This window comes from Quercus robur, chromosome 10 (genome assembly GCF_932294415.1).
Source record: "Quercus robur chromosome 10, dhQueRobu3.1, whole genome shotgun sequence".
NCBI classification, from domain to species: Eukaryota; Viridiplantae; Streptophyta; class Magnoliopsida; order Fagales; family Fagaceae; genus Quercus; species Quercus robur.
Genome location: NC_065543.1, coordinates 27,944,408 through 27,956,803, shown reverse-complemented (window position 1 = coordinate 27,956,803; position 12,396 = coordinate 27,944,408). Strand labels below are relative to the sequence as shown.

The window sequence follows — 12,396 nt, the reverse complement described above, 5'->3', positions numbered from 1 at the left end:
TGAAGGGTAAAAAATGGTAAATCCTACCATGGCAGACAGTATAAAAGTTAATAGTTGTGAATAGTGAAGGGGGGGAGGAATAGTGACGACAAGAAATAGAGATAGACCAAGGAAGAAAAGGAGAGAAAAGAAAAAGAACACAAAAATCAGGGAAAAGCATGAGTGATAAGGATAGAGGCATGCATCAATAGGCTGCCCATTTCTCTCCCTCTTGACAGACCCACCCTTTAAGCAGTTAATAATCAGAGTTTAAACCATCTAGGTCCTTTTTCCAAAGTGTGTAATCTCTATGGCAGAAGCATTCTCTGAGATTACCCATATTGGAGATCGGCGCCCGTTTTGGACTTGTGTTTGTTGAAAAAATAAGTCAATTTCTTTTCGCAAACAAGTTTCATATTTTCAATTGATGAATGACTAATCTATCATCTTATTATTGAATTGTTTGCTGCAATCTTGCTGTTCGTGGTTGTATTATTCTACCATAATCTTACTAGATTCTTTGGTTTTGTAATTCAGGTGTTAGTATTATTTAAAGTGTTATAGTTATCCTGTTGCATTGTATTTTCTATTGTAATGTCTGTAATAGTTATTCTTGCTGTGAGCACACTGTACACTTAAGACTCCTGCCAAGGCGCGTCTAAACTAGGATGGCCCAATTTGCACACAAGCTGGCCTAAGGTGTGTTTCACTTAGGCCAGTCCCAACTCTCCTACCTTAGAATCATGGGCCGTGGTACAGCAGGAGAGATCAAAGCCCAACAACACAAAAGGCCCACCACACAATCCAATTCACATCATTTGGCAATAGAGCCAATTGCGATTTGTTTGAAGCATCATCATTAGTCAAACTAAACCAATAAAATAAAATAAAATGAATATCCTTCAAAATCATTGATCCAAATCTACCATGCACAACCCCACGACTACCAATCCAGAATCCATTGTTGTTGTCATGATCCCCACCAAAAGTCCACTCAAATGCATTCTACTAGGGAACAAGCCTTAAATAATTTAGGGCATGTCAATTAAGACATGTTTGCAGAGTTCAAATGATTGAAAATCCTATATGAGTCAACAGCAAAACCAATTCCATCAAGTGTTGCTTCAATATTTGTCCAATAAGAAGAACCTACTGTAGAGCCTAAACAACAAGAGAAGGTTCTATAAGAGAGTAATACATTAGAGGGTGCACATGCTACAACCAAACAACTACTAATAACAACCAATCTACACTTATCTCCTCCTACATAATAGGAATGGCTTAATAAACAACTCCTAATTTATTTAAACTCCTAAACTGCTCCTAATACTTATCATTCCTAATCTTTAATTCCAACTACAACTTCTTTATCCTTATCCTAAGTCTCTGCAAAAATTGATGTGCAAGTTGAGAGTCCAAGTGCAATTACACACATATGTTGGTCTGCTGCTGTTGTTTGAATCATAACATTCCCTTTCCCTTGAAGGCGAATTTTGTCCTCAAGATTCAAGTGAGGAATCTGGCTTTTTAATTCTTCAAAATGTTCCCAAGTAGCATCGTCAGCACTAACACCCTCCCATTCTACAAAAGCTTCCTATATTACCTTACGCCCCTGTTTAATCCAACGAAAAACAATTAATCACTTTGGCACTAAAACCACTGTGCCATCATCAATAATATAAGGTAATTCTGCCATAGTACAATTAGATTGTCCAAGTTGTTTTTTTTAATTAGAAAACATGGAATACCAGGTGTAACCGAGAATGTGGCAGTAATTCCAGGTGATAAGCCACTTTACCAACTCGTGCTAAGATGTGGAAAGGGTCATAGAACTGTGGTGACAACTTCATATTGCCTCACACTCGGATTGACATTTGTCAAAAGGGTTGGAGCTTGAGGTATACTAAATCACTAGGTTCGAACTCTAATTCGCAGTGATGTTGATTGGAATTGAGCTTCATTCGATCTTGCGCTGCTTGTAAATTTTTCCGCAATGATTTCAACAAGGCATCCCTTTCACATAGATTATTCTTAACTTGTGCTACTGTGGTGGAGCCACTTTCATAACAGTGTACACTGGGTGGAGCTCTTCCATATTCAACTTCAAATGGAGTCATTTGAGTGGCTATTTGATAAGAGGTATTATACCAATATTCAGCCCAAGGTAGCCAACGACTCCAGTATTTTTGTCGAGAGCTTGCAAAACAACGCAAGTAAGTCTCCAAGCATCTATTGAGGACCTCGGTTTGGCCATTAATTTGTGGGTGATAAGCTGAGCTCATTCGCAATTCAGATCCTTAAATCCGAAAGAATTCTTCCCAAAATTGGCTGGTGAAGATTGGGTCTTTATCTGACACAATTGTCCTTGGCATGTTGTGAAGACGCACGATTTCCTTAACAAAAATCTCAGCCACTGACTTAGCAGAATAAGGGTGCTTTAAAGCCACAAAATGTCCATATTTTGATAATCAATCGACCACTACCAGTACTGTGGAAAACACATTAGAATTTGGCAATTTGTCAATGAAATCCTTTGAGATATCTTCCTAAACTCTCTTCGGAATAGGTAACGGTTGCAATAATCCAGCTGGCATCATTGTGTCATATTTATGCTGTTGACAAATGTCACATTGCTAGATGTAGTTTCGAATATCTCTCTTCATCCCAATCCAAAAGAAATTTGATGAAATTCTTTTATATATGCGCAATATTCTTGAATGTCCGCCCATTGGTATATTATGAAATTCATGTATTATCTGTTGCTTGTATTTAGAAGTGAAGGGATGGACTAGGCATCCCTTGAACCAAAGTAAGCCATCCTTTTTAGTGAATTTTATGGCAGTGGTATGATCTTGTGCTATTGATTCTTTGAGAGTAATCAGGCCTGGATGGTTGCATGCTTCAATGTGGATTTCTTCCAACCATGTTGGTTTGGGACATGAGATAGCTGCCAAGTCGCCATGTAACCTAGAGAGAGCATCGACAACCTTGTTTTCTTTGCCAAGTTGATACTTAATCCGATAATCTAACCTAGCAGTTTCACAATCTAGCGTTGTTGTTCCATGGTCATAACCTGCTGCTCAAGCAAATATTTTAAACTCCTGTGGTCAGTGCATATCAAAAATTTCCTCCCAAGTAGATAATTACGCCACTTATGCACGGCATGGACGATTGCCATCAATTCCTTCTCATAAATTGAGCAACCTAACACATGACTAGAGATGGCCTTACTTTAGAAAGAAATTGGATGCTTCTCTTGCATAAGGATTGCACCCAAGCCTCTACTCATTACGTCAGCTTTGACAATAAATTCCTTGGATAATTCTGGTAGAGCAAGCACCGATGAATGTACCATGGCTTGCTTTAATTGTTGAAATGCATTCTCGGCCTCTAATGACCAAGTGAACCCATCCTTTTTCAAGAGTTGTGTGAGTGGAGCTGTAATAATACAATAATCTCGGAAAAATTTCCGACAGTGCCCTGTGCAGGTCGAAAAATATCATTCATCAAAGATTGGAATGTGGCTGGAGCATTGGTGAGTTCAAATGGCATCACCAAAAATTCATAATGTCCATCATAGGTGCGAAAGGCCGTCTTGTGAATGTCCTCATGTTGTACTCGAATTTAATGATATTCGGATTTGAGATCCAATTTGGTGAAATATGATGCTCCATGTAATTCATCTAACAATTAATCTATCACCGGAATTAGATATCAATCTTTGACTGTAACTTTGTTTAAGGCTCGGTAATCAACACAGAAATGCCATGAGCCATCCTTCTTTTTCACTAGTAGTACTAGTGAAAAAAAATGAACTAGAACTTGGTCTAATGATACCAGTCTCAAGCATCTCCTTTACAGCCCTTTCGATCTCATTTTTCTAAATGTGTGGGTTGCGATATGGTCGCACATTAACAGGTCTAACACTTGGCTCCAATGGAATGTGGTGATCATGCACTTTTGGCGGTGGTAGTGCGGTGGGTACTTGGAAGATAGTGTTGTAGTGGAACATAAGTTGTTCCATTTCGTGTGCTACAACATTTGTCATGGTAGTCCCTCCTTTTCGTTTTGACATACTCACCATTTGCATGAGAAACATATCTGACCCATTAGCCATCAAAGATTGCATTGATTGGATTGACTCTTGTACTACTCCTTTAGTGGTCTCACCTTGAATAAGGAAATTCTTACCCTTCACACAAAATTCCATTGTTAAATTTTCCTAATCATTCAACACTCTACCAAGGTTTCGCAACCATTGCATTCCCAAAACAATATTGGAGCCTTGTAAGTCCAAGGGGTAAACATTGGTTTGAAATTGGTAGCCTTGTATTTCCATAGGTACAGATAAATAAATTTCATCACATTGCAACTGTTCTCCGTTAGCCACCATGACTTGAAATGTCGGGGCTGGCACCTTGTAACAACACATCTTTCTTGCAAATTTAAAATTGACAAAGTTGTGGGTACTGCCACTATCAATGAGAATGTGTAGTGGTTTACCTTGGATCATACCACGCACATGCATGGTTTGAGGAGTATCCACTCTGGAAAGTGCATGTAAAGAGATCTCTGGAATAGTTTGTTGTGTTTCCCTTGTTGTTGCTTCTTCATTCTCTTCCACTTCTTCTGATTCCAGCATGGTTTCCAACATGTAAACTTGTTGATTCTTGCATTTGTGGCCTGGTACAAACTTCACATCGCAATTATAACACAATCCCTTATCACGCCTTGCTTGCATTTTAGTCCAAGACAACCTTTTGAATCCAGTTCCTGGTGGAAGTTTGGGATTGGTGGAGGTTGCAATAGCTTATTCAAGTGGTGGTGTTGGCAAGAGGCCATATCGTGGCGGCGCTCGCCTTTGTTGCTGTAACTTGCAACCGAGCCAGGCTAGTAGCATGGACTAGAGTTGTAGGATGAAATAGCTTCACCTCTGATCATATTTTGTCTTTCGATCCACCTATATAACTCCCCATCAAAGCTTTCTCTTGCCATTCTTGCACTCGTGATGCTATCCGCTCAAATTGGCCTTGGTATTCTCTAATTGTTCCCGTCTGTCATAATTTGGCTAAAGCCTCATCAAAGTCCTCATAATTAGAGGGTTCGAATTGAACACACAAGGCATGTGTAAATTCTTCCCATGAAACATCTCTTCGTGCTTTCTCAAACCACTGATACCATTGAAGTGCCTCATCCTGTCGTTCTTTGATATCTAAAAAATTTCTCTGCCTTGTAAATCCATCTGGTGGGATCTTCCCCATTGAATTGAGGAAAATATACTCGAGAAAATCAAGTTTGTATCCCTTCAAAAGTTCCTTCGTTTTGATTGGCTGAACCACCATTTGTCTCATGATTGCGGCTGGCTGATCCTCCTTTGAGGTTGTTGTTTTGGTTGTCCATTCGTTCCATTTTTTGTCCCATCTGTGCTATAGGGTTGGAGAGGGCTTCCACGCTTTCCTTTATGTTAGTAAAATCCTTGGTGAATTCTTCCTTCTGGATGTCAAATTGTCTCCGGATAGAATGGTTGCTAACTTCCAAGGCTATCAAACGATCATCATGGGTTGTTGAGCGTGCAGGTGGTGGGTTGTTCGTCATCTGGCTTTGATACTAAATGATATAGCCTGATGTTTGTAGAGTTAAATGAAGGATTGTTGGTTGTATTTGAGATAACCACTCCCCTAAATGGGGAGTAAGAAAGAGAATTTAGGATAATTTTTTGCTTACCTTCATTAATACGGTCTGCCCTTTAAAATAAGGCATACGACAGTTACATCGGAAATTCAAATTACAAATACAAACAACTGCTGATAAAAACCAATCTACACTTATCTCCTCCTACATAATAGGGATGGCTTAATAAACAACTCCTAATTTATTTAAACTCCTAAACTGCTCCTAATACTTATCATTCCTAATCTTTAATTTCAACTACAACTTCTTTATCCTTATCCGAAGTCTTTACAGAAACTGATGTGCAAGTTAAGAGTCCAAGTGCAGTTACACTCATATGTTGTTTTGCTGCTGTTGTCTAAATCATAAGAGTGCTATTAATTAGCCTCTAGGGTGCATGAAGATAAAAAGTTTGATAAAGTGGAAAAGATATATACAATAGTTCTTCATGTAGTTCCAAATAAAGTTGTCTCAATTGCAACGTTCATTTCACTCATTGATTTTGTGATTCTAGAAGAGTTTAATGTTGTGGTGGAGTGCAAGGCTTTTCTATTCTTATCTTTCAACACCTCAAAACTTCAACACTTCAAAACTTTAGAAGTCTTATCCTTCAACACTCCAAAAATGAGTGAAGAATTGGGGCAAGTAGCCAACGTCAAAAGTTTTATGTTTCAACACTTCAAACTCGAGGTTAAGTTTTTTTTCCAAGCAAGAGAGGATGATGCAAGAGACACAAAGAGATCTTTATTTTAGTTTAATGTTATTTTATTTTATAGGACAATTGTTTTTATTCGTCAATTGTATTTTTTATTTTAGGTCCTACTATTTAATTACATTTATTAGTATTTTTTTTTAGTGTGCATTTGGCTTTAAATTAAAAAGTCAACCTATTTTACTATTTAGCTTATTTTTACTATTATTCATGGGTCTCATTGCATTTTTTGGTATTATTTATAGGTCCTACTGTACTATTTCAGTTAACTTTTACCTTTATTTATAGTACTTTCAGTAAAAAATTTTCAGTTTCAGCAAAATAAACAGATTCCAAACAGACCCTTAGTGGGTTGATATTAGCAATGATGACACCACTAGGGAACCATACAAGGAATTACAACTTAGTGTGCGTTTGAATATCTTTTATTTTGCTGAAAATTGAAAACAATAAAAAAATATATTTTGGTTATTGTTCGCTAATGAATTTATTGTTCATTGACCTGATTGCACTGTTCATGGACATGAACAGTGTAACAAGCGCAGACTTAAAAAAGAAAAAGAAAAAGAAAAAAAACCAAAAACGCAGAACAAAGCAAATGCAAACATGGGTTAACCAAATGGACCTATAGGCCCTGTTTGGTTGGAAAAAACTGATCACTTATCGCCCATCATTCAAATATCATCATTTATCACCCTATAACTCATTTCCTACCACTCAAAAATCCCCGAATATCACCTTAAATCGGTTTAGGCACCTAAACCCGGATATTTTTTCAAATCCAAAAATTCAAAAAAGTAGGACCTACACTGTTACAATAAAAGAAAAATAACTCACCCTATGCTTCTTCTCTTTGCCCCTGAAACCTCTGTTTTTCAAATTTTTGGATTTTATGATATTATTTTCTTCCTTCCTTTCCTTTCCTTCCTCTGCTACCATGTAAAACCATCCATGAAAGAAAGTTGTGTTGATTTCGTGATAAATTTTCCAAGCCCTCCCACAGTTTCAGAAATCCCAAACAAGGGAAAAAAAGAAAAAGAAAAGAATACCTAACACACAAACACCATGGTGTTCTAAATATAGAAGCTAGAAAAATATAAATAAAATCTAAACAAGTAACCCCAACACCCATTCATGTATTTTCAAGGAAGAGAAAGTCGTGGAGAAAGATGGAGGTATGTGGCTTTAGGTAGACGAGGCGTAGGTGTGGGAGCAAATTTGGTGGGGAGTACGAAGTCTGTCGTGGATTTGACTACACTATGACCATACGGCCTGCTTATGTAAGGGATATTACGAAAATGCCATCAATCACTCTGTTTTGCTTACTCAAAAACACCCAAAAGTTGTTTTCAATTTTGCTAACTCATCACTAAAAAATTAGAGAATTGAGTGATGGAAACAAAACTTGAAAACATAGTCAAACAGACTTTCTTATCGTGGGTCCTATCATTTTTGAGTGATGAGTGATGAAAACAAAGTGATAGGTGATAGAAACACCAGTTTTCTCACTCGAATCTTGAGGACAAGCTTCGTCTTTAAAGGGAAAGAAATGTAATGATTTTGCAAATGTGGAAGATCCCTATGTATTGCATTTAGGATTCTTGAAATGCAAAGGCTATAGGCAATCATCAATGGGGAATGGCTATCGAGTTGGATAAGTAATGAAAGCGGACCGATCTTCTTATTTTCGGTAGGATTATTAGGTGATAACTGATAAGAATTATCAAGCAATGATCATAGTCTATATGAAGTGATATGTGACAGGATTAGGTTGTTATTGGTTTGAAGTTCGTTATCAATTGTATTTTCATGTTACTCACACTGTACGGTAATGTAAGGGAAAGGAATGAATAAAGGAAACAAAACAGAAAATTAACCCTCAAATTCCTTTTTCCCTCTCACGTTTAATAGGCTAGTTCATATTACATTGCTTCATAAACAGCATGTAGAAAACAATTATAGTTCAGACCAATATTGTAGAGCTTGATGATATTGGGAAATAAGAACATGATACTAACTTTGGGACCATGAATATTTCATGTACATAAGCCATTATAATAATAATAATGGGGAAAATGGATTGAGAAGTTTATAAATTAATCACCAAGGAATACACTAATTTTTAACGAGGTAAGTTGAAAATAACATTTATTCCAGAACTTTATATGGATTGGTGAAGCTGCTTCACCATATTCCACCTATGCAAAACCTTTCCAATAACGTCATAGAATACAATCTCTGCCTCCGTCTTGGTAAACTGCGCAGACATGAAACCCTGTCCATCATAGAAGAAGTTTAGACCACCTCTGTTCAGTCCTTTAATGTCTCCCCTCCATGCCTTGGACCCAGCTCCACTAGTTAGAAATTGTACAGGGCTGCAACAACTTTCGGCATTAGTGAAACACACGTCTTATAATTTTAAGAAACATCGAGAAGTAACATTTTGTTTACCTGTCTGAGTCACTGATATGCTCAAGGCAATGGTCATGCCCATTCATGTAAAAATCAACATTGTTGGCCTGTCAATTTATAATAACATTGATAAATTTAGGTTCAATTAAGTGGTTTTATTACTTTATTTACTTGATAAGGCAGGAGGAAACAAAAATAGAAGAAATTTTTAGACCCTTATACATAGTAATACCATATAAGAACTGATAGTGCAATGTATTCTGAAAATGAGATTAACCTGAAGAATTGGGAGAAGCCACTTTGTAAGTTCGTTTGTATCACCGTGATGTCCAACACTTCTAATGGTGTGGTGACCAACAACAATCTTCCACTTTGCAGTTGATTCCTTCAATGTTGATTCTACCTCCTATTACAAAGATTCATAAAGAACATAGTTTTATGTATGGTCTTCACCAACATTGTATTGGAAACATACTGTATCACCGACCACGGGTATATGGAAGTTAATGCAATTTCATAGATAACTTGTGCATTAAGACGTAACTTTGAAATTACTCCTGCATTTTTAAGTTACTTGAAGAAATATTCTCAATCACTTATTTCTTTGATGAAAAAGGTATAAAGATTGCACCATTGAAGATTCCTTGGAATATTAGGATATTGTTTTAACCATTACAATTTACACTCCATAGGTTTATAAAATCGTAACCGTGAAATGGAATTCTTAACTTTAAATGAAATGTCTTTTTAAGCAGCTAATTCATGTCATACTGATACATGACTCGATTGATCACAAATATTCATGAATTCAATTATAATATACCTTTAATAGGTTTGAAATGTAAGCCTTGCGAGATTTGATGCCTCCCCAATCATAAGTATGGCCCTCCGCATCAGTGAAGTATGCTTTGACAAAAGGAGTGGTGTCTACAAATAAAATCTCAGCTAATTCTGAAAAAAAAAGAGGATGACTTTGGTTGAGTTTAAATATGGTTGTGTTTCGAACTTTTTAATTTCCATTAGACAAGCCCACACAGAGCAATTCTTGAATGTTTACGAGCTACTTACCAGAGTTCACGATAAAAGATCTAAGGCAAAGCCATCTACTATCAATTTTCCTGAGGACTGGGCTCAATTGTGCCTCTGCATTGCCCCTATAATCATGGTTTCCCAATACTGCACAGAAATTAAATCAAATAATCAATGTTTAACAAATAAGTATGGATTTAAAAAAAAAAAAAAATATTTATCAAATTAAAGTTGGAACTTGCCGCTGTACCACTGCTTCTGCAGGCTCTTGGCTGTGTAGATCTTGGTAAATGACTCCTCAAATGCTTTGTCTTCTTCACTAGTCAATCCATTATCATAGAAATTATCTCCGGTGGATACTACAAAATCGATGTCTAGCTTCTCTCCAATAATTCCCATCTACAAACCAAGAATCATCACAAAAATCTTTAGCGGGCTAGCTCATTAGTTTGCAAAACAGAATCATGTTAAAAACCATAAAGTTCGTTTATTTTTTGGTTGGTTTTTCTCTAAACTATATGATATTTAATAATATTACTTGTGCTTACGCCATGGTCTCCTAGGAAGTACGTATGTTTTGGTTGCATACTTGCATCCCAACCCAGGTGGGGCAACACACAAAGAAAAATCATTGGTTGTTAAGAGAAACAAAACATGAATTCAACAATAGCTTTTGTCACACATGCAAGTCTTCAAAAAATGAAACATGGATCACCATGTAATATTGCAGGACATTCGAATGTATCAAACTTTGGTTATAATTCACGAAGTTATAAACCATAAAATGTCGGATGACTTTGACTTTCATAATCAGAAGATCATTAAAGAAAAACATTAAAAGAAAGATTTAGAACCTGGAAAGCAACTTCAGATTGATTGAAAGCCCCTCTTCTTCCCCAGTCTCCAACGACCAAAAAGCTAAGCGATTTATCCACTTTTGTGGGGTGTTCAAATCTTTGAAGCTCTGCTGATGTATAGAAGAAACAAAGGCCAAAGGTGTAGGCAAAAAGAAGGCACCGAGCCATGGATCTTTGATTGAGAACTGCCATGGTTCTTCAGAGAATTTCAAAGACAAACCAAATGTAGTAAAGAGAGGATGAATGATAAGATAGTTAAATAATGGAAGAGAGGATGTCTTTCTCTATCACGAGGACTGGTAGTTGCCTCTCAAAACAGTCGAAGCAGACTACCCCTTTTATAAACAGGACAGGTTGGTCATTTCAAAAACAAGTTGCGGTAACAACTAGAACAATTTTCACAATACTAAAACAATTTTACTAGAACACTATTACGAAACAGAACCTAAATAGTTGGTGTATGTCAAACTCTAATGTTTATAGGTTTTGTTGACGTATAGAGATAAAAGTCCTGGAATAAACAAAAAAGAATTATAAACTACTCTAAAAAATTAAAGAAAATATTTTCTAGTTACTAAAATTTTAAAAATAAACCCTATCCAATACCGTCGGTTTATGAGATAATCTAATGCTGATTGCTGAAAGCTGCACTAGTCTTTAAAATTTTCTTGATCGACTACTTAATCAGAAGTGTAATTTTTCTATTATTACCTGGTCAATCAAGCATTACCTCAAATTGCTTAGGAAAAAAAAATGGTATAAGTGTTGCTTATTTCGATTTGTCCTCCTAACTATTAATAAGGCTATAACTTAGAATTTATTTTTTTTATTATTATTTTTTTTAACTTATAAAGCACGTATACTAAAGAGAGTGTAGAATATAGGGATTTGTTGGCATTTTGGCAAGTTGGCTCAAAACATAAACAGCTTTGTTTGATTTTAGCCAGGAACTGGGTTTGCACTGACAAATAACAAGGGGGCTGTATATATCGTTTGCGGTGGACTGGTCATCAAATTCACCATTATGGCATATGTAATCATAAGAGATGCGAATATGCTATGGGATAATTGCTGGGGATACGAATCCTATTACACAAACCTTCGAATATTCTTTAACCAAAAAAAAAAAAAAACCTTCGAATATTCGGGGGTACAAACTTCAATGTCACCATATCTGAATTTCAATTTCTCCCACTTACTGAAATTTAGTATTATTAATATATATCTTCTGGTTGACAAAATATCAATTTTCTTATGTTTGGTAATAATATTTTGGAAAACTATTTCATTTTTTTTTTTAGTGCTTGGTAGCCTTCTTAAAAACCAGATAGATTTGTATTCAATAATTTTCAGATTATCTTTGAACTTCTTTTATTTAGTGTAACATTAAATAGAGTTATTTTCCAAAAAAATTTACCGAAGATATATATTTTTTTGTTTGACATATTTTTTATGATGCTATCAAACATGGGAAAATATAGAAAACTATTTTCACAAATTTTTGACACAAACAACCATTATGTATATGTTAAAAAATTTGTACAATGCTCTGTTTATTTCGCGGTAAAATGTTTTGCAGAAAACATTTTAAGCATTTCACCTTGTTTATTTTGTTATAAAATTTGGTCAAATATGAAAATATTTTCTAAAATCGTTTGTAAATGTTGTAAAATGTTTTACCTTTAAAAACTTGTTAAAATATTTTACAAAAATATACAATGTCTCTTTCCTCCATTT

The 12,396-nt window shown here is 35.8% G+C and overlaps 1 protein-coding gene across 1 annotated transcript; it reads right to left on the bottom strand.

The window, feature by feature from the left end:
• Positions 1-8,323: 8,323 nt before the first annotated feature.
• LOC126702133 (purple acid phosphatase 17-like) lies at positions 8,324-10,980 on the bottom strand. Its single transcript, XM_050400779.1, has 7 exons — positions 10,657-10,980; positions 10,045-10,201; positions 9,842-9,949; positions 9,597-9,724; positions 9,051-9,179; positions 8,813-8,880; positions 8,324-8,736 (listed from the first exon to the last, which is right to left on the bottom strand). The coding sequence occupies exons 1-7, from the start codon at positions 10,849-10,851 to the stop codon at positions 8,523-8,525; spliced, it is 999 nt and encodes a 332-aa protein (XP_050256736.1). The 5' UTR covers positions 10,852-10,980; the 3' UTR covers positions 8,324-8,522.
• Between the last annotated feature and the right edge of the window lie 1,416 nt (positions 10,981-12,396).